Raw genomic sequence first — 26809 nt, forward strand, 5'->3', positions numbered from 1 at the left:
ACACTCCCTGGTTTGGGAGTTTCTCCCAGGCCATGCTCCTCTCTGCTCTGTCGTCTTCTTTCCCAGAGGTGAAATAGTGGGCACAGGCAAGCCCAGCATGGGGGAGGGGTGGTGGGCAGTGGGACAGTGAGGAATTCTCCTTTTCCAGCAGGCCTGGCTCCTCCCATCCCTCACAGAACCAAGGCCAAGGTATGCCCTATAGATCAGTTGACCCTTTGGCTACCAAGACTGGCCTCTGAGGTATATGGAGGCTGCTTGATGGGGTCTCCATCGGCCATAAACAGGGCATCTTGGGAAAGGCCACTCTACATCTCTTGCCCCTAGTCTTGGCCTGGAATGCCCATGCGCCTTAGTCCTTGTTAAGCCATGTACACAATGTGATCTAGATGGGCAGTGCCCTGGACTCCTGTGGCAGCCATGGCTGTGGAGAGGGCGGGAACCTCCTAGAGACTGGATGGGCTTGGGAGTTAAGGGTCAGTTGTGCTGGAGAAAAGCTGGAACAGCAGCTTCAGAGGGTAAAGGAACGAAGTCACAAGTGTGACCACAATAAATCCTCCCTACCTCTCTGGGTGGGGAAACTGAGGTCAGAGAGGTTAAGGGACTCACCTGGTGAGCAAGTGGCAGAGCCTGGATTTGAACTCAAGTTGGGTTGGCTTTGCAGCCTCTGCTCTTTGCACTACGCTGCTCTTGTTGAAGGGGGCCTCAGAGAAAAGTCTGGGGAGCAGGGGTGCTGAAAGCTAACTGCCTGGCTTTGCATGGGCCAGGGCTCAGTTCTTGTGATCACAAACTTACCTCACACTATCCATTTTTTTTCTGCTTGAGGACAAAACTCCTGTTCCCCAGGGTAAACTTTTGATAGGTTCTAATATCCCAATTTCTAAAAATAAATGGGGAAAAAAACCACCCTAAACCAAAAGACAACTCTAAGGGAGAGAGGCTTTCTGGGTCATGGCACGTGACCAAATAAATCGATTCAAAAAAGGAAGAAAAACGTCCTTTTGAAGGTTAACAATTTAAATTCAACCTAGTGTTTATGGCATGACGATTTCATGCTGGGTTGGCTTTTTTTGGGCACACTTTTTCCTGGAGTGGCACAAAATTAGAATTTTTCAATCACTGCTAATTCCCTCTCCCCACTTCCCCACCCAAGTTTGTACCTTAAGCATTGAGAGGCATGTTTTGAATGCATGGAAAAGGCTAAACTATAATCATTGGCTGAAGTCTAATCCCTCCTGCAATCCCAATAAATGAAAACTAAATATCAGCAAATGGATGAATTTCGGAGAAACATCTGTGTTCCATTACAGAATCGCTGGCAACAATGGTGTTGACATACTCTGTGTTACCAGTTATTTCCTCTTGGATTTGCCGAGACTGGAGGATTCCTTCTCGTTTCTGAAATGGGGGTGGGGAAAGGGGTTGGGAGGAGAAGAGAAAACTATGCTTTAGAAAAATACAGAAACACTGATGAGCATTCCTGACATTGAGAAAGTTACTGGTGTTTAAGAAATGTACCCGAGATAAGATAATGCTGGAAGTGAAAGGAGGTCCTGATTTTCTGGGACTGGACTGAACCATTAGGACGCAAGTGCAATTAGTGTTTAGTCCAAACAAGTAGGCTGTTTCTTGGATGGTGAATCTTTCCTTTCTTTATTGGAAGACATTCTGCTGGAAGCAAACTGTTTGCCTCCTGGAGTAATCCACAATAAACCAAATGGAAATGAAGGCCAGGGTGTGTCTGCCCTCCAGCTGGGGCCACAGAGGGAAGCTGAGAAACACATTTAACTGGGGGGCTGGGTGGAGGAACTGAGGCCAACTCAGGGAATTCAGACAATAGAGAGGGTTTTTTTTTTTTTTTTCCTTAACTGATAAGTATGGGAGCTTTTAAATAAGGAGTACAGTTGTCACTCAGGTAACTAGCTTATTCTCTGAGAAAAGGTTAAGTATGTTAGAAACTCATCCGTCCATCCATCCATCCAACCGTCCATCCATCCATCATCTGTCCACCCTTCTCCCATCAACTTATCCTCTTTCTTGTTTAGTTCATTAATCAGTGCCTTCTGTGTACAAGGCCCTGTGCTGGAGTTAGAACAAATACTATGGAGTATATGATATAGTTTCTGCCCTTGAAGAGCTTAGAGTCAATCGGGGTAGATGAAGCAGACACCTGAATGGTTTCCCCAAAACAGTCCCGGTTTATCCCCCTGATGTCCCAGCATATTAGTAAGATTCGCTTTCATCTCAAAAGTGTCATGAATAATAGATTACGTGGTCACTCTCTGCAGAAAGTGCTGAACGTAGGCCAGGAGCAAGCACTTTTAGCTAGAATGGTCAGAGAAACCTTCCAAGTGGAGGGGGCGCTAGAGCTGGACACTGAGAAGGGGTTATTTCAATGGGAGGAATGGCCCTGCCAAGAGGCAGAGGCAGGATGCACAAATGTGTTCCAGAGGCCCTCCGGGGGAGGGCGGCCGCCACCAGTTGGGGCAGCTCTGGGTGCCAGTTTGGAGGGTTTAAATAGCACTGTGTGGGCATGGGAGCTGATGAAGGAGGTAATGTTGGGGTTCGGGAAGACTTTCTGATGGGTGTGAGGTGGGAGATTCATCCTACTAGGTCCCTCTACCACCAGCACCAGACACCTGGAGGATGCTGTGACACAGCAAGCACTGACAAAGCAAATGCACCTTCCCCAAGGCTGAGATGAGTGTGAAGAAGGAAGGAGCCTCTGCACATGGGTGGCTCACCTGAGCCCTGCCTTCTCGAGCCTCCTGCCCAAAGTTCCACAAACAGCCACAGAACCCAGCGTCCTTGCAAAATACTTTTACAGAAGAAAGGAAGAGCTGGATAAGGCCAAGAATCTATCTGGCTTAGATTAAGAATGGACTGATCAAAACAAAAAAAGGAGGTAAAAGAAAAAAAAAATCAATCATTTAAAGAGGACCAGGTGAAGATAAATCAGGACTTCTTTCCACATGCACTTTCAACACAGGCAATGTTTTCATGTGGGGCTAATGGAATCTGTGTCCTTGTCCTGCATGGCCATTCAGAGATAAAACCTCACCTCCAACTTTATGCAAAATTAAACGCTTCTGCATAGAATGGAAAAGAAATCTGGGTTAAATAACCCCTCACACAGCATCGTGATTCACCTCCACCCATTATTTGTTCCCTAAAGAGTTCTCCCTGTGGTTCAGTCTGTGACTCACCACCAATTCTGAGTCTTGCTTCTGTGCCTGTTCAACTTGATAAAGCAAAAACACCCCATAAAACCTGACGTGCATTAATGCCATTTTATGGAACATGTCCTCTTTTCTCCCTCATGCTAACAAAACAGCCTACGGGAGAAATTAAACCGACAACAGCCTTCTGATGGCCTATAATTGTGCTCAAAATAAGGCAGGAGACAAGGCTTGCAATGACCACTGTTTCAAAATAGAAGCGCCCTCTCTCCTGTTCACATTTTCAGTTGTTGTTCAGTCTGTAGTAATTCCAACAGGCAGATTTTATTATTTCTGTTAGAGGCTGTTTATTCTAGCAGATAAGAAAAGTCTTAAGATGTTCAACAAATTTATGCACAAAGAACTGGACTGGATTTGTCACAAAAGAGAAGATAAAGAAGGGCAATTTAAATAAAAGTATTTATCTCCTCTAGTGATAAGAGAGCTAGTATAAATGAATATAACAACAGTATGTTTACTTATGAAAATAATTTTTTTAAATTTCAATGTTAGTGATATATGGTCACTTTTAAAGTATTCTTTCATGAACTGTTCCAGGAACCCTGATTAAAAAAAAAAAAAGACTATATTTTCCAGAGCAGTCTGAGGTTCACAGCAAAATTGAGAGGAAGGTACAGACATTTCCAGAGATTTCCTATATATTCCCTGCCCTGACACATACATGGCCTCACCCACTTTCAATATCCTACACCAGAATGATACACTTTTAACAACTGATGAGCTTATAATTGATATGGTTGTCACTATCACCCAAAGTCTATAGTTGACATTAGGGTTCACTCTTGGTGCTGTCCATTCTATTGGTTTTGACAAATGTACAGTGACATGTACCTAAAACTCTCTGTGCTCCCACCTATAGGGACCACATTCACCTATTCATCCCTGCCTCCCTAATTGTACTTCTTAAAAACATAAAGAATTGTATTCACGCATTACTGATTGGTAAAAATAACACGATAGAGATGACCTGGACTCACTAGGAAGATGCTTGAACCAGAGTACTCTGAGTTGGCCACATATCCATAGCAGACATAAAATGCTTAGTGCCATGTTTGATACAACTGAAGAGCTCAATAACAAGGACAATTAGGACCTTTTGGCCAGTGGCAGTCAGTATCTGAGCCACACATATTCCCATTTTCTATGAGCCCTCTCTGCTTCTTATTTGTAGTCCTATCTCCTCAGCAGGCAGGGCCGAGGTGTCATATTCCTGTTATACCTTCTTGATGCTTAGTGGAGTTAAGTACCCAGAGGTGTGGAAGAAACAAATCCGTTAATCTGGCCTGATCTGATCGGGCAAAGTCTACCAGCCCTCCAGGCTTTTTCTCACCAAGGGATGGCACAGCCACTGTTATCATTCCCTATTCCAGAGCCTGGATCGCCAGGGAGCTGCTTAGATGGAGCACTCTCCCTCGCTGCATGTTTATTTGGAAAAGAACAGAAACAAGCAAACAAAAGGATGACCTTTTGCTAAATGGGTATAAAGTTGGAAAATAAAATTGAATTTGGGTATTTAATGGGGTTAGGAGCAGAGTGAGATAGTCACAGGGAGAGAGCACACCCTCATTGTGGAAATTACACAGCCATATGTGAATGGAAATTCCATCCAACAATCTGGAAAAGATGACTTGAGATCCCAGCTGTGCTTCTGTGGGTGGGTGAAAAGGGGCAGTGCCTTCAATACAGACATGACCAGTTGGGGTCTCTCTCAAACACATGCATATGTACACACACACTCCCTCATATGCACAGATATCTTTCTCCCCATACCTAAGTATCATTTGTTTAACCAAAATAGTATGATTCTCCATGATTTGCAGGGCACCTGTACACTCCTGTACACACACACACGCACACACACACACACACACTTTCCTCCTGACCCCATGACACACAGCACACATACATACCACACACCCTCAACTACACGTTACACAGAAAACTCACAGACAAAAACACATAAGCCATAGGCACATACCCCACACAAAGCTATCTATACACAAGCACACGCTCTTCCATCTTGTATACACTTACCAGGGGAAGCCAACACGCAACAGAAAGCTCACTCAGTGCCTCCCAATATACTGCACACCCAGGCTCACTCAGCCTTCATGCAGCCATCCTTCTAATGACCTACTCGACGCACCACAGGAACTCCACCTCTACGACTCTTTAAAGACACAGATGTTTGTAGTGTTATCTGTCTTACCTGGACCACAACCACTTGGATGGAAACATGGTCTGGGAGTCGAATTGGTGCCCGGAAATACTGAGACAGAGCGACGAGCAGGTGTAAGATGGCCACCAGGCTCTTGGCATGAACAGCTGAAATGAAAGAAGATTGAAAAATTACAGTATCTTCTTCTGGGTTCTAGGCAATATAAGCAGATGTTCAAAGTGTAGCAGTACCCCACTGATAGAGTTTGGATATTTGTCCCTGCCCAAATCTCATGCTGAAATGTAATCCCCAGTGTTGGAGGTGGGGCCTGGTGGGAGATATTTGGATCGTGGGGGTGGATCCCTCATGAATGGCTTAGTGCCATCCCCTTGGTGATAAGTACACTTGTACTCTCACATGTGATTTGGTGGTTGAAAAGTATATGGCACCTTCCCGCCGCCCACTCTCTCTCTTGCTCCTGCTTTTGCCATATGAAGTGCCTGTTCCCACTTTGCCTTCTGCCATGAGTTACAGGTCCCTGAGGCCTCCCTAGAAGCCACGCAGATGCTGGCCAATTAAACCTCTTTTATTTATAAATTACCCAGCCTCATGCCTTTCTTAATGGCAATACATGAGCAGCCTAATATATCCACCCAATGTCCCTTTATACCATGCCTGAGGGTCAGGGGACACCTGTGGTCATCACAGGCCTCACTCTGGGCCCCCTCAAATCTTTCTTACTTTTGAAGCAGGGTCTTGCTCTGTTGCTTAGGCTGGAGTACAGTGGCACAATCCTAGCTCACTGCAGCCTTGAACTCCTAGGCTCAAGCAATCCTCCCGCCTTGGCCTTTGTGGAGTAGCTGGGACTACAGGGATGTGCCACCATGCCTGGCTCCCTCAGTTCTTTGCCAGGTCCCATGGGGCTCCTTCTTGGGTCTATTATTGCCACATTTCCAATGTAGCACTTCTCTAATCCCAGGTTCCCATCAGGACCCTGACAACTGCTGAGTTCTGAGCTCAGATCAGCTCTCGCCCAGTCCCATGTCCCTGCCCACTCCACTCCAATCACCATAAGCATGTCTGCTCTGCACTCCTTTTCCCTTCCCACTTAACCATGAACTTTGGATTATCACTACTACACGTGTCTCAAGATTGTACACAAAGCAGGCCCTTAATAAATAAACTCTGAGTCAGGAACACTAGGTCTCTTCCTTGGTTCAGGGTTTTAAGATCCTTGGAAGAAGGCATGAGAGAGACATTCAAAGGGCTATGTTACTTCCGTGAGTGTCACTATGGTCACTGTAGGCAATGCCCTTTAAGGAGCAGCTGGGACGGGATGTTACTGAGCCAGGGCGCTGCCAAAGCTGCTGAGTCATGTTAAAGTCAAGCCATTTACACCAGAGAAGGCTGGGTCACACTGGGTTGTAGTTTTCTCACTAGATGAGGAGAAAAAGACTCAGTGAGGTGCACAGGGGGTCAGGCAGACTGGAGCCTGAATTCTAACTTTATAATCTACCATTTATTTACTGGCTACATGGCCTTGGGTAGGCTAGGCCACCGAAGGCCTCTGAGCCTTAATTTGCTCATATTTACAAATGGAAGTAACAGAACCTATGTGGATGTACAGGTTGTAATGATTTCCCAAAACATTTCATTAAAAAAAAAAAAAAAAGAAAATAGTTACACTGGAGTGGATAGTCTTAATTTTTTTCCTATTTCAAAATATTCTTTAGAATAAAAATCTGCCATCTTTTCAATTAAAACAAATTCTAGCCACTGTTGAACATTTGTGCGCCCCTATCATTCCTGCCTCTCAACATGTCTCCTGGGAGTTTTCTCTCTGATGCTCCTGGAACACAGCACGTGCCCAGGGATGGCTGATATTTTTTTATTATACCTTATGTGAAATTACCTGGCACCTAGGCAACTAAAACATGCCAGCTTTCTTCCCTTTCTTTCTCATCAAAGGCAAGATTCACCAGATATTTTGCCTGCCTTCACAGTCCTACCAGCTTCATGGCTCTTCATTACAGGGGGCATTTAAGGGAATAACAAAAAAAAATGCCTATTTTGTGTACTTTGCATGCACTAGGCCCATTATTAGGATGTCATTCTGTCTTCCCTGGGATCAGTGAGTCTGCTTTAGCAGAAGCTTTGAGAAACCACTAAGAAAAGAGAATGATTCAGACATTCCTTTGTAACTCATTAGGGTTTCTTGTTATCACTGCTACTTCAAAGAAGGTTTTCTACTGATTATGAACAGCAGCTCACCATCACCACAAACAGAAGCTGAACTGCTCTGAACTCCTAGCCTTCCAGAAGGTTTCAATTTTGGGCTTTCGGGCCTTGTTAGCTAAGTTTTACTCAGACTTACAGCCTCAAACAAAGATCCTGATGTGGCACTGACCCACTGTGACCCACTGACATGGTGTGGTCACCATCAGAGGCCAATCCAGGTTTGCTCTAATGATCAGAACTACCGGCCCACTACCTGGTGTCAGTGAGGGTTGTAAGAACATTTGCTACCCCTCTCCCCTTTAATGGCAAAACATAATGCTAGAAAAGTTGTGATCAAACAAGTTGTTCTTATCCCCTGGTGACATTGTACACCATCTCCACTGTCTTGGTGAGCAATGCAGAGCTATATCGTAAGCATCATATAGATGTCAGACTTGTTCAATGAATGCTCTATCCTCCTGGGATTTTTTAAGAAAGAAAGAGTCTATAGTCTCACACACATACATACTACACTACGTGTACTAAGATGTTACTGTGTAATATACTATAATTTTTTAAAACCCTGGAAAACACTATGTCCAATAACAAGAGGATGGTTTAGATCAGCATTTTTCAAACTTTTTAATATTAAGCACAGAAATCCTTTGTTCTAGAAGTAGATAGTTAAAACTCATGAAAAAAGTACAACTGCTCTGGTGAAAGTGAGGATTCTGGAGTCCTAACTGCAGCCTACAGCCTACCCATGACTTCTTGTCTTCTCCTTGGTGATGCTAGAGTTTCTCCTTGCAAATCTCTAGTTTTGGACCAACCATAGTTGAATAACTACTGCTTTAAGAAGTTATGGTATGTCCACATAATGAATAGTTTACATGCATTGAAAGTCATAGGTAAGACAGTATACCTATATATATGTGTGTATGTGTATATATGTCTATATATCTATATACATGTGTATATGTATGTAATATACATAGCTATAAATATACATTTATGGATATATGCATACATAAAAGCATATACAAATGTATGTATATCTACATATACACACACAAATGTGGGATTTGGAAAGGAATATATTTTAAAAAATGAAAATAGTTATGCTAGAGTGGAAAGATAGTTTTTTTTTTGGGGGGGGGTGGAGTTTTGCTCTTGTCATCCAGGTTGAAGTGCAATGACTGGATCTCAGCTCACTGCAACCAACACCTCCCGGGTTCAAGGGATTCTCCCGACTCAGCCTCCTGAGTAGCTGGGATTATAGGTACGTGCCACCATGCCTGGCTAATTTTTGTGCTTTTAGTAGAGACAGAGTTTCACCATGTTGGCCAGGCTAGTCTCAAACTCTTGACCTCAGGTGATCCACCCACCTTGGCCTCCCGAAGTGCTGGGATTACAGGTGTGAGCCACTGTGCCCAGCCTGATAGTTTTTTTTTTTTTTTTTTTCCCTCTTTTTTCTTTTTTTTTTGAGACGGAGTCTCATTCTGTCACCCAGGCTGGAGTGCACTGGCACAATCTTGGCTCACTGCAAGCTCCACCTCCCGGGTTCAAGTGAATCTCCTGCCTCAGTCTCCCGAGTAGCTGGGATTACAGGTATGTGCCACCATGCTGGGCTAATTTTTGTATTTTTTAGTAGAGATGGGGTTTTGCCATTTGGCCAGGCTGGTCTCAAAGTCCTGACCTCAGGTGATCCACCCACCTTGGCCTTCCAAAGTGCTGGGATTACAGGTGTGAGCCACAGTGCCCAGCCTTTTTTCCTATTTTGAAATATTCTTTAGAATAAAAATATGCCATTTTTTCAATTAAAACAGTCTACCCACTGTTGAACATCTGTGCACCCTCATCATTGCTGCCTCTCAACACAGCTCCTGGGATTTTTTTCCCTGGTGCTCAACAGAAGCTGAGACCAACATGTGCCTGCAGTCAAGTCAGGAGGGCAACATACGGGATAAGAGCAAGCACTTGGGCCTCACTATGCAAGCCAGGAACCGCAGCTGCAAGGCTAAGTGTCACTCTAGGGCGGGAAAGCAGTATTTAAAACAAGGCCGTCGAGTTAGAAATAGTCTTCCAGACATGTCCTGTGGTGGAAACAGAAATTGGTGTAATTTTTCTGGAGGTAATTTAACATTATGTATTATGACTTTAAAAATGCTCCCACCCTTTGGCCCTAAAATACCACTCTTGGGTATTTATCCTAAAGAAGTAATTATGGCTACAAGCAGGGAGAATGCATCCAGCTGTATTAATATCAGTGGGAAAACGGAAAACAATCTAAAAATCCATTATCAGTTAAATAAATTGTGGTAGATCCATATAATGTCACATTATATAGTATTAAAAGTGACATATAGAAGAATATTTAATGATCTGTCAATATATACATCTTCCAAACAACATAAACAGGTTGATCTCATTTTTGTTAAAAGTTTTTTATATATACATATATAAAATATTATACACTACTTATTACACATGTACAGACACACACAGAACTTGAACACAGCACAGTGTTCGTGGTTCTTGTCTCTAGGTGGGCAGTGAAAAGACAAAAGTCCCTGCCCTCATGAAGGTTACCTTCATAGTTTCTTAACCTCTCTTTCCCCCGATTTTCCCATCTGTAACATGGGAATAAAATAATTCTTACTTCAGATGGGTGAGTGAAGATTACAAAGATTAAAATACATAAAGTGTTTAGAAGAGTACAAGACATACAATAAGCATAATAAATGTTAAATGTAAATATTTAAATTTATTTTATCTGCACTTTGTAAATTTTCAATAATGAAAATTACTGTTGTGAATTAGAAAAAAAAAAAAAAAAAAAAGGAAGAAATCCCTAAAGCCCCAGATCAAGGACCTTGGTAACTCAGCAGCCTGTCCCTGCCACCCTCATCCTAAGCGGAGAGGTGCCACAGTGTCCTCAGGTTTACATCCAGGGAAGGTAACCGAGACAGGAGGAGACAGAACTTTTCCCCCAGGAGTTGTGCCTGCCACATTCCTTATGGAAGCAGCCACTGTGACTTTGTAAACAAGCCCAGCTCTTCAAAAGCCCCAAGGCATCACAGGGAGCTAGCCACCTAGATGAGATAATTATTCCCTCTGACCTAGTAATCCATCTCAGTTCTGGAAATCTATCTAAGGGGAGTAATTCAAGAGAAGCAAAAAGAGGCACAAGCTAAACATTCAGTTTTGTGCTATCTGATATTAGAAATAGTTAGGGAAACATCCTAAAAGGATACGCATCAACATCAACCTAGGATTTAAGTTAACTATGGGATATCTACCCTATGAAATAGAAACAACTACCAAAAATTTTAACTACAAAGACCATGAGGGAATGTAGAAAATACGTGTGATGTAAGATCAAGAGAAAAATAACAAAACACAAAAGTGTATTATGACTTGGGCCGGGTGCAGTGGCTCATGCCTGTAATCCTGGCACTTTGGGAGGCCGAGGCGGGTGGATGACCTGAGTTCAGGACTTTGAGACCAGCCTGACCATGGCAAATTCCCGTCTCTACTAAAAATACAAAAATTAGGTGGCCGTAGTGGGGCACCCCTGTAATCCCAGCTACTAAGGAGGCTGAGGCAGGAGAATTGCTTGAACCCGGGAGGCAGAGGTTGCAGTGAGCCGAGATCGTGCCACTTCACTTCAGCCTGGGCAACACAGCAAGACTCTGTCTCAAAAAAAAAAAAAAAAAAAAGTGTATATGACTTGACCAAGCAAAATGATGCAGTGATGTAACTAGTAACAAATGAAACAAGTGAAATGAAACAAACAAATGAAAACAGTTAGATTAGCATGGTAATATGAGTGATGATTTTTCTTGCACACATTTCCCTATAAGAAATTAAAGTAAGCATAAACCAAACAAATCATTCAAAGCCGCTGGAGACAATGTTCTTCATGTGGCTTTAAAAGACCCTGTTCTAGGCCAGGTGTGGCGTGGTGGCTCGTGCCTGTAATTCTGGCAATCTGGGAGGCCGAGGCGGGTGGATTGCCTGAGCTCAGGAGTTCGAGACCTGCCTGGGCAACATGGTGAAACCCCATAGCTAGTAAAATACAAAAGAAATTAGCTGAGCATGGTGGCACACGCCTGTAATCCTAGCTACTCGGGAGGCTGAGGCATGAGAATCGCTTGAACCTGGGAGGTGGAGGTTGCAGTGAGCCGAGGTCACGCCACTGCACTCCAGCCTGGGCAACAGAGAGACTCTCTACAAAAAAAATAATAATAATAATAATAATAATAATAATAAAAGACTCTGTTCTTCTATCTCAGCCTTTCCCAGATTGGGTGCCATGATAAGTTAAATGATGTTTGACTTATTTTTTTTTGGAGGGGTACAGGGAGGTGGTCCATATTCAAAGGAGTAAGAGATAGGATCAAACCAAACTAAGCAGCAGTCTTCATTAGAGGACTTCTCTAATGTTTATGACTACTGTGGATTTTTAAAATGCAGACACATTTCTCAAACTAGTCATCAACCTCCCTGCGCTGCCTTGTTCTCCCCCATTGACAATACTAGCATTCCTGGAACACAGGGAAACAGCCCCTCTCCTTGATAGCATCTAGGGCCCAGAGCAGGCCTCCCTCCTCCTGCCCTCAGGTGTCTCCCTCTGCGGGCAGAGAATGCCCTGTGCCCTGTTCCCAGCGTCACACTGCTGTGCAAAGTAGCTCATCACGCTGTGCACGAAAATGTGTAATTATGTTGAGGAGGCACTTGGTGTCTCAGCCCCAATGTCAGATGTTAGAGACCTGCTGGAGAGATTGTGACTGGCAGTTACTGGGTTTCTAACTTTAGAGGTGAAGATGCCTTTTTCTTTCCCAAGTTTGAAAGGTTTTTTCTCTTTTTTTTATTCGTAGGGGGCTGTTGATTTTAAGTTGTATAAGTTAGACGCAATAAAGCATAGTACTTAACCCCTTAATACCTAAAGGCAAAACACAGTCTAATCTAATCTTTTATTAATCTAAGTTCCTATTCTTATCTATTACAATAAACTTTGTAATCCAGTTGTTATTGCTAGATTCACCTAATCCCGATTAATTCTGATAGGGACTCATTAAGTCTGTATTAGACACCAGGCCTTTGAAGCAGCAAATGAACTAATAATTTATAAACTAATAATTATTATAAACTAACAATGTATGCTTTCTGAGGTCTCTGAGCTATGCTAGCTGTAAAAAACTGAATTTTAACATCTTGTTCCAGTGCCTATGATCTCAGCCATATCTTTGCTCTTTCTAGAAAATGAAGGGGGGTTAGAAAGGTGTGGGCTTTGCAATAGACAGAGCTGAATCCTTGCTCCCTGCTTCTCAGCTGTGTGGATGTGGGGACCTCAGCTTTCCAAGCCTCTCCAAGCTGCAGACAACAGCTTTCTCAAAAGGCTGAGCTGGGACTTAGAAGAAAGTAGCTCAGTGAATGAGTTTCCTTCCCTTTGCCATTTCACATGAGGTTTCTATGGAAAGCCTTTTACAGAAGAGGAACGTGAGATTTTGACATTTTGTTATTTTCCCCCAAGGGTACGTACGGAACTTCTTCCAAGTTCTAAGGAAGCGGAGCATCTTGTTCAAAGATAAATGAGTTTGGCCCCCCTGCCCTGAAGCCTGCCAAGCTTATGGATGGCTTCTTGGGGAAGCCCCATAGCAGGGACCACAGGCATTGTTTAATGGTGCCCCTTTCCTTTGTTCAACTCACAATCCACATTCCACTTGATGCTTCTGGGAGGAAGTTTCAGGGTTTCATTGATCTTCTCCAGGACAGTCTGCAGTTTTTGCTTCTGAGCAATCTCTGACTGGGTGACCTCAGCCACATTTAGCTTCTCGCTCTCCAGTTTCTCTGAGGGTGACAAGGGAAAAGAGAACAGCTGTTATGCTGGGCCCCGGACAACCCTACCGCATGCACTTACTCACTTATTCGGTCTCTCATGCACTCAAGCATGCATGCACTCTCGCAACAATAGATACTGGATGCCTACCAGCAGAGGGACACTGCTGTCCCCTCATCACCTTATGGTGGCACCAGCAGCATCAGTACTGTAAGAGCCTGGTGATCATGACTTGAATCCCCAGATCCCAGGGGCATTTTACCTAGCCTGTCATATTTGAACTCTCTCATTCCGGAGTTTTCTCCTTTTCAATTCTACCTTCTCCAGGGACATCTCTGTGCTCCGACTAGAAAACCTTCTCTGTAGAGTGAGTCAAGGCATTTTGTACATTCCTGTAGTACAGTCTGTGTCACATCCAATCATATTTATCTGTTTTAAGTACCTTCTTTCCATTTAAACCCACCTGGAAGGTAACTTACTTAATGTGTCATATTTAATCAATTCTAAGGCACATATTTTTCACACTTTAACATCCCTAAAGTCAGGTTGTGTCTTACTGGCATCCTACAATGGCTGCCAGCTAGGTGGAAGGTCTAAGAGTTATCATTGTTTCCATAGGCGTGAACTTGCTCATAGCTCTTCATAGTATGATTACTTACATGTCTCAATCAGCCTACATGAGCACCTTCAAAAAGTATAAAATAAAAATCAGCAACAAGAAAGCATTGAGTAATAGCTTAAAGTGACTTTTCACTTTCTGAGTGGTACTTATATAATGGTGTGTTTTACAATCAATGGTTTTTTTATGCAATGACATAGCACCTTAATACTTAAAGCAAAAACTCAGTCTAATCATTTTATTAATCTAAATTCATATTTTAATCTATTACAAAGAAAAAAAACAACTTTGGACTCCTTAACAGGAAATTGGTTGTCTACTACTAGAACTCACCTAATTGGTTCTAATTCATTTAAGATTGACAGAACTGCACACATTTAAAATATCTTTTCTAATTTATAAGGGCTGCTATACAAACAAATTTTTTTTTTTTTTTTTTGAGACGGAGTCTTGCTGTGTCGCCCAGGCTGGAGTGCAGTGGCCGGATCTCAGCTCATTGCAAGCTCCGCCTCCCGGGTTTTTACACCATTCTCCTGCCTCAGCCTCCCGAGTAGCTGGGACTACAGGCGCCCACCACCTCGCCCGGCTAGTTTTTTGTATTTTTTAGTAGAGACGGGGTTTCACCGTGTTAGCCAGGATGGTCTCGAACTCCTGACGTCGTGATCCGCCCATCTCGGCCTCCCAAAGTGCTGGGATTACAGGCTTGAGCCACCGCGCCCGGCCACAAACAAATTAAATTTTACTATGTATCAATATTTCTCCTAATGCTTACATTATTTATTTTTAAATAACTGTGGTTTATCTAAGCCAATGCTCCTTGAGTCATTCTTTGAAGATAAAGTTGCCCAATGGAGAATTTATGCAGGTTCTGTGGATTTGCGAATTTTTTTTTAAGCACCTCAGTAGGATAATCTCAAGCTATTCTTACCTGTGATGGCCTGAAATGTTTTCCTTAGTTGTTTCAAGCCATCTCTATCTCTAAAGTTCAGGGATTTAACAAGAATATATCTAAATGTCTTCTTCTTACATCTTGAAGAGACCTTGTGTGTGCCTTATCCATTTTTAGGCTGAATTCTTATCTTGGATCCTCTCCTACTAAAAAAATGACAAGTTATTTTCTTTCACTTTTTCCCATTATTTTTGGATGATGTAATTGTCTCTATAGAAGCAAATTATTTTAATCTTACTTTGCAACTATAAGCATTGGATAGAGGCTGCCCAAAATGCTAGGTTAAGAAACTTCTGGTCTTGTCTTGGCTCAGAGGAAAAGATTGCAGGCAAAGATTACTGATGACTGTTGTGAGAGGGGGTTGGGTGGGGAGGAGAGGAGTGAGGAGGAGCCATTTATTTGCTAGCTCTGCTGTATTACATCATTGTCTATAAATTTTCATATTTAAAATTTGGCATTGAACAGATTTTCAGCTTAGGTCTCTGAGTCTGTTTTCTAGGTCAATAACTTTTTCTTGCGCAGTTGTCTATTTCATCCTTATTTTTTTTTAAATGGTGTGACATAAGAAATATACATCTTGTCTCCTTGATCCCCCTTCCTAGCACAGAGCTCCTAAAACCCTTGTAACTTTCTGAAAGATGATAGTGGCATCTTTTGTTATAATATTTGGGTTTTGTCCCCAGTTCCTGAAAAAGCTCTAAAATGATTAAGGTAAAAGGAACATCTTTTGTTTTTCATAACACGCCCCTTTCACCTACATCTGCGTTTATGTTAATGAGGCAACTTTTGGAAAGCTCTGAGGATGGGGGAGGTGATTGCCAGGAGAACCAAGCATATGATTAAAGGATTGGAACATTCAGCCTCATATCCCCAACCCATGAGAAAGGGGAGGGAAGCTGGAGGTCACCTATCAATGGCCAGTGATTTAACCAATTATGCCTACTTAATGACACTTCATAAAAACTCTGGCCGAAAATGTTCAGAGGACTTCCTGGTTGGTAAATATATGAAGGTGCTGGAGGGTTGTGCACATGAGAAGGCATGGAAGCTCTGTGCTTCTCCCACAAACCATGCCCTATGCATCTCTTCCTCTTGGCTGATTTTGAGTTTTATCCTTTATAATAGACTAGTAAACCTAAGTGCCTTCCTGAGTTCTGTGTGCCATTCTAGCAAATAATCATATCTGAGGAAGGGGTTTTGGAACCCCTGATCTATTATAGCTAGTTGGTCAGAAGTACGGGAAGTCTGAACTTGGCAAATGCCAACTGAAGTGGGGACACTCTTGTGGCACTGAGCCCTTAACCTGTGAGGGCTGTGCTAACTTTGGGCCAGTAGTATCAAAATTAAATTGTAGGACACCCTGTTGGTGTCCATAGAGAACTGGAAAATTGCTTAGTGTGGAAAACCCACACATTTGGTGTCAGAAGTGTTAGGAGTTTAGAGAAATATGTTTTCCATTATTGGATTTCACACCTTACTTAGTGAAGCATCCATTGCTTTTCTGTTTCCACTAATATATTTAACTAGTCTATGATACTAAAATTGTAGTGCATTCTTCCTAAAATTAAATTTTTTCCTTTTTTTTTTTTTTAGCATCTGGTATTTCTTATTTAGGAGAAGCATTTTTGTGGCTTTGTTTTGCATTGCAAATGTTTTATGGAATGTAATTCTGCTTTACTTCTTTCCATTTTAGTCATTATGCTTTGGGTTTATCTTCCTGCTTTTAATTTTGGCTGTTGGATATTTTATTGTAGGCATTGATATTGATATTAAGTGGATTTGCATAAAAATATATCTCAAAGTAATCCTTATTGTGTGTATATTAATATTCTCTTTCTCTCCTTTTTATTTTTATTTTTTTTTTGAGATGAAGTCTTATTCTGTTGCCCAAGCTGGAGCGCACTGGCACAATCTCAGCTTACTGCAACCTCCGCCTCCCGGTTTCAAGGTATTCTCCTGTCTCAGCCTCCTGAGTAGCTGGGATTACAGGCATGCGCCAACACGCCCAGCTAATTTTTGTATTTTTAGTAGAGATGGGGTTTCACTATGTTGGTCAGGCTGGTCTCGAACTCCTGGACTCAAGAGATCCACCCACCTCAGCCTCCCAAAGTCCTGGGATTACAGGCATGAGCCACCGCACCCGGACTTCTCTTTCTCTTTTAATAAAAATGAGATTATAGTGTATATATATTTTTGCTATTGGCTTTTTTCCACTCATATATATATCATAAGTCTTTTTAGGTCAATATATGAATATAACTCATTCTTTTTCAAAACTGCATATTGCATTATATGACTTATAACTTGACATACAGCCAGGTTATAACCCACATTTTCCCTATTTGTAATAAAGTCGCAATAAACATCTTGTGTGTGTATGTATTATTAATTGATTACTGCTGGTAAACATGAAAGCTATTGCCTTACAGATTTTTTCCTTGTATGTTGTCATCTTACCAAATCCCTTTATTAGTCCTATTGTGGTTTGAGTCTTCAGCATTCTCTGGGTATGCAAATAAAACACTGTTATCTCTATTTTGCAGACTTATGTGACATATTTTAATTTTCTGACATTTTAAATAAAAGATTACTTTGAGAACTTCTGCTATTCTTACCCCTCCTTTATCTTTAAGGTATTCAACCCTTAACACAAAGAGGCCCACTCAAATATTTCTATAGCTTAATAGTAATTTACTCAACGTTAGTAAGGATTTAAAGATAATGTTCTTTTGTGGGCTAATTTCAGCTAGTTCCATAAAGTTTTCTATTGCTGAAGTTTTATTCTTCCAGGAAACTGTTTCTCTCATGTTTCCATAGTTACACAAATTGTTCATAACTAATTTAACTCTTCATAAGTATTAGGCATGATTTTGAAATTGATAGGATGTGATTTAGAAAATTTTCTCAGGTGGATTATTTTGTGAATCTTTGAGTTGTTTTTGAAGGTATTACCCAAATTTGCTTTTGGAGAGATTATACATAGAAAACAATGAAACAGTATTCAAAAGTTCTGACGCATACAGACAAGGCAGAATAAACTCAATTACCCTGAATGGTGGGAGAACTGAGATGTTCTAACAAACACAGTTGTCATATATACCACACTATATTAATGTAACCACCCTTCAAGAACTAAAATATGTAAAATACTCTTTCCAGTATGAGCAACTCCTGAGTTGTTTAAAAAATACTTCTGTCTCCAAGTATATTAGGAGAGAAACTTGCACTGTAGTCAGAGAATTTGGTCTGTATACTAATTTGTTGAGGTTTGCTTTATGGACATAGTGAAATTTCGTAAGTGTTCCATGAGCAGTTGAAAAGAATACAGTTTGCAGGGTATCATATGCTACATGCAGATTAGTTAGAGCTGATTGACTATATTGCTCAAACATTCTCTATGAACTTTTTTCTTAACATGTTATTAAAAAAATATGTTAAAAACTGCCACTGTGATAGGTTTGTCAAATTCTTGAAGTAATGATTATCATTTTAAATTTTTAAGTATTTGATATACAAAAGTACATATAAGTTTAAAATTTCTATATTTTCCTAGTGACTTTAATTTCTTATTAATATGTAGTGACTCTCTGCAGTAATGCCTTTTGCCTTAAAGTCTATTTTGTATGATGTAAAATAGTTACCCCAGCTTTAAAAAATTTAGTCCAGTATACATAATTATTTCCACCCTTTTTCTTTCAACCTTTGTGTGTCCCTCATTTATTAAAACTATCTCAGCTGGGCATGGTGGCTCTACCCCTGTAATCCCAGCACTTTGGGAAGCTGAGGCAGGAGGACTGCTTGAGGCCAGGAGCTGGAGACCAGCGTGGGCAACATAGTGAGACCCTGCCTGTACAAAAAATAAGAAACTTAGCTGGGCATGGTGGCACACGCCTGTAGTCCTAGCTACTTGGAGGGCTGAGATGGGAGGATTGCTTTTGAGCATGGGAGGTAGAGGCTACAGTCGGCTGTAATCATACCACTGCTCTCCAGCCTGGTCAACAGAGCAAGACCCTGTCTCAAAACAAAACAAAACAAAACTATCTCCTGTATATAGTATTTGGCAAGAATTTGTTTTGTTATTTAGTCTGATATTGAGTGTACCAGTATACTTGGATTCACTTCTACCAACTTATTGTGAACTTTCTATTTAGTGGGTTTTCTGATTCTTCTCCCCCTTCCATCCTTGCCTTCTTTGGATTAATGTGTTTATTCTTTCTCATTCCATTTTCTCCCCATGATTAGTAGGGAGGTTATATACTCTGTTTCTATTATTTCAGTATTTATGATAGAAAATTCATCATTCATATTTAACTTAATAAAATCTTAAGCTAATTAGTATCTTTACCCATATGCTAAACAATACAAAGACCTCAGCACGCGTTGACTTCAATCACATAATTCCTGATTTATGTGCTGTAGTTGTATGGGATTCTGATTCTATCTTGTTTTAATTAACAAATTAGATATTATTGTGATTATTCTATATTAATTTAGTTATGGCTTTGATCTACCCACCATGATAATCTTTGTTCACTATTATAGATATTTTTGGGGGGTTCATTTTCCTTCCTATTGTACATTCTTTAGAAATTCCTTTGCGGGGGTCTATTGGTAGTAAACCTTCTCAGTTTGTGTTTATTGAAAATGCCTTTATTTTCTCTCTCTCTTTTTTTTTTAGACATAGTCTCACTCTGTCACCCAGGCTGCAGTGCAGTGGCTCGATCTCGGCTCACTGCAACCTCCACCTCCTGGGTTCAAGTGATTCTCCTGCCTCAGCCTCCCAAGTAGCTGGGATTACAGGTGCATGCCACTACTGCCTGGCTAAGTTTTGTATTTTTAGTAGAAATCGGGTTTCACTATGTTGATCAGGCTATTCTTGAACTCCTGAGCTCAGGGGATCCATTCGTCTCAGCCTCCCAAAGTGCTGGGATTACAGGCATGAGTTACTGAGCCCGGCCTCTCCTAACTTTTTATCTTTTTATTTTTTATACTGAGTCCCACTCTGTCACCCAGGCTGGAGTACAGGGGCGTGATCTCGGCTCACTGCAAGCTCTGCCTCCTGGGTTCATGCCATTCTCCTGCCTCAATCTCTCGAGTAGCTGGGACTACAGGTGCCTGCCACCACGCCCAGCTAATTTTTCGTATTTTTAGTAGAGACAGGGTTTCACCATGTTAGCCAGGATGGTCTCGATCTCCTGACCTCGTGATCCGCCCGCCTTGGCCTCCCAAAGTGCTGGGATTATAGGCGTGAGCCACCATGCCAGGCAGCCTCTCCTAACTTTTTAAAGCCACCTCTCTTAACTTTAACAGTTTTTTTTTTTTTTTGGCTATGTATGAATTTATAAGTTGATCATTTTTGTCAGCACTTTAAAGACATCAAAGTGTTTTGATATCTTCAATATTAATATCTTTTGGCTTTTTTTGTTCCTTGTGAAAGACAGCTTTCAGTCTGTTGTTCCTTTATAAATAATCTATTTTTTTTTCCTCTATGCTTTTAATCATTTGTCTTCAGTGTTCTTAGGTTTCACTGCAAAGTGTGTAGGTGTAGATTTGTCACTACTTATCCTATTTGGGATTCACTGAGCTCCCTGAATCTGAGGATTCATGTCTTTCATCAATTCTAGAAAATTCTCATTCATTATGTTTTCTTTAAATATTTACTATACTCCATTCTCTTTTCTTCTAGAATTGCAATTAGCTATGTATGTTAGATCTACTTAGAATAACCTCTATGTTTTTGAATTCCCTTTCTCATTTTCTATTCTGTTGTCTCTCTATACTGGATTCTGGGTAATTTCTCCAGTGTTCTCTTCTGGTTCATTACTTCCTTCTTTAGCTGTGTCTAATCCACTGAGGTTTCTAGTTTCATTATTATTCACATTTTTTCATTTCTAGAAGTTCTGTTTGGTTGTTTTTCATGTCTACCTGTCCAGTCTTAATAGTTTCTTGTTCTTTTATCATTTTCAAGTCTTTAAAAACATTTATTTTGGCATATTAAATATACTCATTTTATATTCTATAACTGAACACTTTTTTTTTCCTTTTTTTAAATAGAGATGGGGTCTCACTATATTGCCCATGCTAGTCTCGAACTCCTGGGCTCAAGCAGTCCTCCCACCTTGGCTTCCCAAAGTGCTGCAGTTACAGGTATGAGCCACCATGCCCAGTCTATAGCTTAACAGTTTCTAATATTTATAGTATTTGTGGGATGAATCTATAGAATATTGTTTCTGTTGACAGTGCTTATGGTGGCTTATGCTCATGTCTTTGGTGATTTCTAATTTTGAGGTCATATTCCTTGGAATTTGTGGTTTGGGCTTAGAGTTCCTTCCTCTTTAAAAGAAGGACATATGTTTGCTTCTGCCATGGGGCACTAGTGACCTGGGACAACTTGTAACCAAAATTTCAATTTAGATTTTTTAAAGTCACAAAAGTAGCGTGAATCCTAGCCTTAAATCTGTGTGAGTATAGACTTTTGATGAGGAGTTATCTGAAGCAGACTTCTTTTTAGTTGTTCTATTCACATCCAAGGCTAAGATATCCTTATTGCCTCGTTCTGTGGGACAACTTCCGCACTCATTGAAAGAGTTGCCCTTCCAAGACCATAGCTCTATTCAGGGGGCTTGAATCTAACCGTTTCTTGTTCAGACTCTACCCAAGACTTGTCTCCTGACTCTGTATGTATGACCCTTTAAACTTCAGGCTATAGGTCATTAGGAATGATAGGTTATTAGGAATTAGCACGTATCCCACTAGATTTATCCTTCCTTCTTGTTTTGGGAATCAGAAGAATTTCCTTCCTTTTCACACCAGTTTAGCCATCCCATACAAAAATATGTTGTTAAAGGCTTATTCAGATTTTTTAAGTGTGCTATACCAATAAGATTTATCTGAACATCTAGTCAGCCATAACGCTAAAAATGAAAATTGAATTTCTTACTATATTAACTAAGACCTCTAAAACACTTATAATAGTTGTAATAGCCATTATTTCTCGTTTGTCCCTAATACCACATCTTTGATATTTCACTATTTAATATGTTCAGTTAGGTTTTATTTAGTGGTCTTTATCATATTTAAGTAGTTTCCTCTTTCTATTTTACTTGAAATGGCTGTTGAAGTATATCAAATGTTATTTGATATCTACTGATATGTTAATTCAGTTTTGCTCTTGAAATTTACATATGCACTCAACCACTTTCAAAAAGACTGATAATATATAAACAGAGAAAATTCAAGCTGTGAAAACTGTCTCCTCTCCATGGCAGTCCCAAGTTCCCTAGTCCCATTCCTTAGAGACTATTACCAGAAATATTCAATGCACACACAGACATTATATGTGTCCCTTGACACACACACACAGTCATTCTCTACCATGCTTTTTTCTACGTAGTAAGACATTTGAGAGCTTCTCTATTATTTATAAAGAATAATAAAAAAAACTTTCATCTAACTTTTGAGTTTCTGAGATGAGAAAATGCCTCTTTCAGTTTAAGAATAGCAGCATATGGGCTGCGTCGGGCTGCAGGAGAAGATGGTGGTCTCCACAGGAGTTAAAGTTCCTCGTAATTTTCGCTTGTTGGAAGAACTTGAAGAAGGACAAAAAGGAATAGGCGATGGTATGGTTAGCTGGGGCCTTGAAGATGATGAAGATATGACACTTATAAGGTGGACAGGCATGATTATTGGGCCACCAAGGACAAATTATGAAAACAGAATATATAGCCTGAAAGTAGAATGGGGACCTAAATACCCAGAAGCTTCTCCGTCAGTTAGATTTGTAACAAAAATTAATATGAATGGAATAAATAATTCCAGTGGGATGGTGGATGCCCGGAGCATACCAGTGTTAGCAAAATGGCAAAATTCATATAGCATTAAAGTTGTACTTCAAGAGCTAAGACGTCTAATGATGTCCAAAGAAAATATGAAGCTTCCACAGCCACCAGAAGGACAAACATACAACAATTAATTTTAGTGGATCTCAAACTTGTCTTAAATCAACAACCTTCTACTCATGTTAATGTTTTGATTCAATATCACAATGAAAAATACCCACACATTAAGTAAAAGAATTCCAGCTGGTAAACATGACCTGGACATCTGTAAGAATATATTTAATACATGTACACCCATTATGTTTTCAGGTAACAGGAGGAAAAATGCAGCACAATTTTTTTTCTCTTGTTAAGGCACTGTCATTTAAACACAAACCTGGAGTACTCGAAATATAATTCAGGTTTACAAGATGAAAGCGTGTGGAGAAGTGTCAGATGGCAGTGGAAGCATGTGTGTTTCTAAAAAGTGAAAATCTCAAGAAAGAAAACAGAAATGGCATGCTTCACCCATCTTGCTTAGTGAAAGAGAGCTGCAGTTGAAATTGTTTAAAAAGTAGCAGGTAAAACGAATATTGTCACAGATGTGTTAATTTTTGAAGCGGTGTGAGTGTTGACTACTAGTAGTATCAAAAATATGTTCAGGATTGTTTTGATACCTGTATTTATAATAAAAAATGTTGGGGGGGAGTTGATGAATTTCTGTTAAAAGCTGTTCTTGTGTGTTACATGTAACAGACATGGTAAATATTTGTTTACAGTCTTTGTTTAACCATGCATTTAAGTTTAAGTGAAGTCAACAAAAAGGAAATAGGTGTATGGATATGTGATTTTGAGATTAAAGTTAGTCTTAAAATGTAAATAAAATGTGGAATGTGTCCTCAGAGACTGTGCCATTTCTATTATGTTGATGTAGTATATGTACAGTACCTTGCTAGGGAAGCAAAAATTGGAATTATGTAGCTTTTCCTGTATACACACTTTTATTTACCCTATTTTGTGTACTTCTTGTGAATTATAATTTGCAGACTATTTCAGAAAAGCAATTATCTAGTTTAATTTCTTCTTTGGACAAGGAGGAGTCCTAAGTATTATATTTTGAGTTTGATTTCGCCAGAAATAATATTATTAAAAAGATCTTTGCATTCTGGCAATTCTTTTAGGATTATGGGTTGCAAATTATCCAAATACATATCCCATTTTTTAAATCATAAAAAAAAATAGCAGCATATATCAACAATCCTAAAATCAGACTATTATAGGAGGAGGATCTTCAAGCAGTGCTATTCAACAGAACTTTCTGCTATGACGTCAATGTTCATTTTTTAATTATCCAATATGGTAGCTACTAGCTACATTTGGCTATTGAGCACTTGATATCTAGCTGGTGTAACTGAGAAAATCAATGTTCCATTTTAATTGCTTTTAACAGCTGCATGTGGCTATTGGTTGCTGAACTGGATAGCTCAGCCACAGAGGTTTGTAAAGCCACCTTCCTGACTTTACAGGAGAGTGATCAGAGTAGCAGAGGTATGTTTTAGTGGTGAAACCAAGATTGGAACTGAGATCTCCTGTTTCTTCATTCCTGCTTCAATTTTAGCATAGCTGCCACTTCAGCCCAGCATTTTGGGGCATAGAAAAGTGACTCTCAAAGTAAACAAGATCAAACTCTTCAAGATGCACCTCCTCCTGGGGTTCATGGAGTCATCCCCATTCAACATCCACCACATAGAATCAGCCTGGTTTACTCTGGCTACTCATTCCCTATATCTCTAGGTCCTCTTCAAGCTTTTCCCCATCCAAACTGTCACTCCTCTAGTTTGACACTATCCTTTCCTCATGAGGAGATGCTCTGCTGGAGTTCCTTCCACTGTCTCTGAGCAACCCCCATACTGCTCCTATGTTATTTCCTAAAGCCCCATTTCTGATTGTGTTGTTTTGCTCATAAGCCATCACTAATTGCCACTACTCAAACAATACAGTCTAAAACTCTTAGTTCACGGTCCTCTAATGTGAGCTTCATCTTCTTCCTTTATTTTATTTATTGTTTTGAGACACAGTCTCACTTTGTCTTCCAGGCCAGAATGCAGTGGTGCGATCTCAGCTCACTGCAACCTCTGCCTCCTGGGCTCAAGTGATCCTCCTGCCTGAGTCACCTGAGTAGCTGGGATTACAGGCGCCCACCACCACGCCCCACTAATTTTTGTATTTTTAGTAGAAATGAGGTTTCATCGTGTTGGCCAGGCTGATCTTGAATTCCTGGCCTCAAGTGATCTGCCTGCCTCGGCCTCCTGAAGTGCTGGGATTACAGGCATGAGCCACTGCAACCAGCCTCTATTTATTTTATTTTTATTTTTATCTTTGAGACAGAGTTTCGCTCTTGTTGCCCAGGCTGGAGTGCAATAGTGCGATTTTGGCTCACTGCAATGTCTGCCTCTCGGATTCCAGCGATTCTCCTGCCTCAGCCTCCCAAGTAGCTGGAATTACAGGTATGCGCCACCATGCCTGGCTAATTTTGTATTTTTAGTAGCGATAAGGTTTCTCCATGTTAGTCAGGCTGGTCCTGAACTCCCGACCTCAGGTGATCCACCCACCTCAGCCTCCCAAAGTGCTGGGATTACAGGTGTGAGCCACAGTGCCGGGCCCTTTATTTTAAATAGACTTTTCATTTTAGAACGGTTTTTAGATTTATATAAAAGTTACAAACAGTACAGACAGTTCCTATGCACTCCGAACTCAGTTTCCCCTCCTACTGTTAACATCTCACATTACTATGGTACATATGTCACAGCTATTTATGTATGACATTAGTACATGACTGTTAACCCCGTATCTTATCTGGATTCACTAGGTTTTTTCTAATGCCCTTTTTCTGTTTCAGGAAACGGTCTAGGATACCACTTCTCTTCATGTCTCCTTAGCCTCCTCTGTTCTGTGATGGTTTTTCACACTTTCCTTGTTTTTACCATGACCTTGACAATTTTGAGAAGGGATGGTCAGGACTGCTTGGTTGTTCCTACATTTTTCCCACGGGTAGGCCGGGGAGGAAGACCACAGAAGTGAAGTAACCTTTATTTATATCCTCCCCCACCCTATCCCCACTTCCACACCCGAATCACAGGAAGCCTGTCACTAAAATCAGCCACTCAAGGATTTGTGGAATTAATTGCCACCTTTTTTGAAGGGGTTGTATCTACATAAAGTATTTGAAATTCTATAAGGAAGAGTTGTCTTTTTGTTCCCGTTTATTTGTTCAGTTATTTATTTATATCAGTATCAATTTAAGGATATTTATATTAGACTTTGGATTATAATCCAATACTACTATTATTAATTTTCCCCCAAATAATTCCAGCTTTAGCCACTGGGAGCTCCCTCAGGTTGGTTTTGGACATTTTCAATGTGTGGCTGCGTGTATATATATTTTTTCTTAGCACTTCTTTTTGGCACTGCAAGATGCTCTAGGCTCATCTATATTCCCTGCCCCAGGTCTAAAATAAGGCATTTCTCCAAGAAGTCCTGGTTTATCCTGTTGGTGCTAAAAACCACAACCTGGGAGCTGGGTCTCATTTTCTTTGTTAGCCTCATATCCCAGTCACCCAACCCTGATGGTCACCTACCCACTGGCTCCTGGACGCTACAGCATTTTCCCTCCATTAGCACCAAAATTAACAGAGGCTTCCTGGAAACTCTTTTGTTGTCTTGGCTAAAGTGCCCTTTCTCCTTCCTTATATGTTTGAGATCTTTTTCTGTAAGGCCCCATTCAAAATGCCCCCTCTGGCTGGGTGAGGTGGCTCATGCCTTTAATCCCAACACTTTGGGAGGCCAAGGTGGGTGAATCATTTGAGCCCAGTAGTTTGAGACCAGCTTGGGAAACATGGTGAAATCCCATCGCTATAAAACATACAAAAATTAGTTGGGTGTGGTGGTGCACATCTGTGATCGCAGCTACC

At 40.8% G+C, this 26809-nt stretch overlaps 1 protein-coding gene and 1 pseudogene across 1 annotated transcript in view; one reads left to right on the forward strand and one right to left on the reverse strand.

Annotated features, from left to right (window-relative positions):
- Window positions 1-26809, reverse strand: part of PARVA (parvin alpha) — a 163148-nt gene that overhangs the window by 20428 nt on the left and 115911 nt on the right. The window contains exons 5-7 of the mRNA XM_005578596.5: window positions 13324-13464; window positions 5446-5561; window positions 1337-1395 (exon numbers count right to left, since the gene is read on the reverse strand). Of these exons, the coding sequence (XP_005578653.1) occupies window positions 1337-1395; window positions 5446-5561; window positions 13324-13464 (316 nt within the window). The remainder of the gene's footprint in view (window positions 1-1336; window positions 1396-5445; window positions 5562-13323; window positions 13465-26809) is intronic.
- LOC102122552 (ubiquitin-conjugating enzyme E2 variant 2 pseudogene) lies at window positions 22514-23740 on the forward strand (annotated as a pseudogene).

Source organism: Macaca fascicularis, chromosome 14 (assembly GCF_037993035.2).
Source record: "Macaca fascicularis isolate 582-1 chromosome 14, T2T-MFA8v1.1".
NCBI classification, from domain to species: domain Eukaryota; kingdom Metazoa; phylum Chordata; class Mammalia; order Primates; family Cercopithecidae; genus Macaca; species Macaca fascicularis.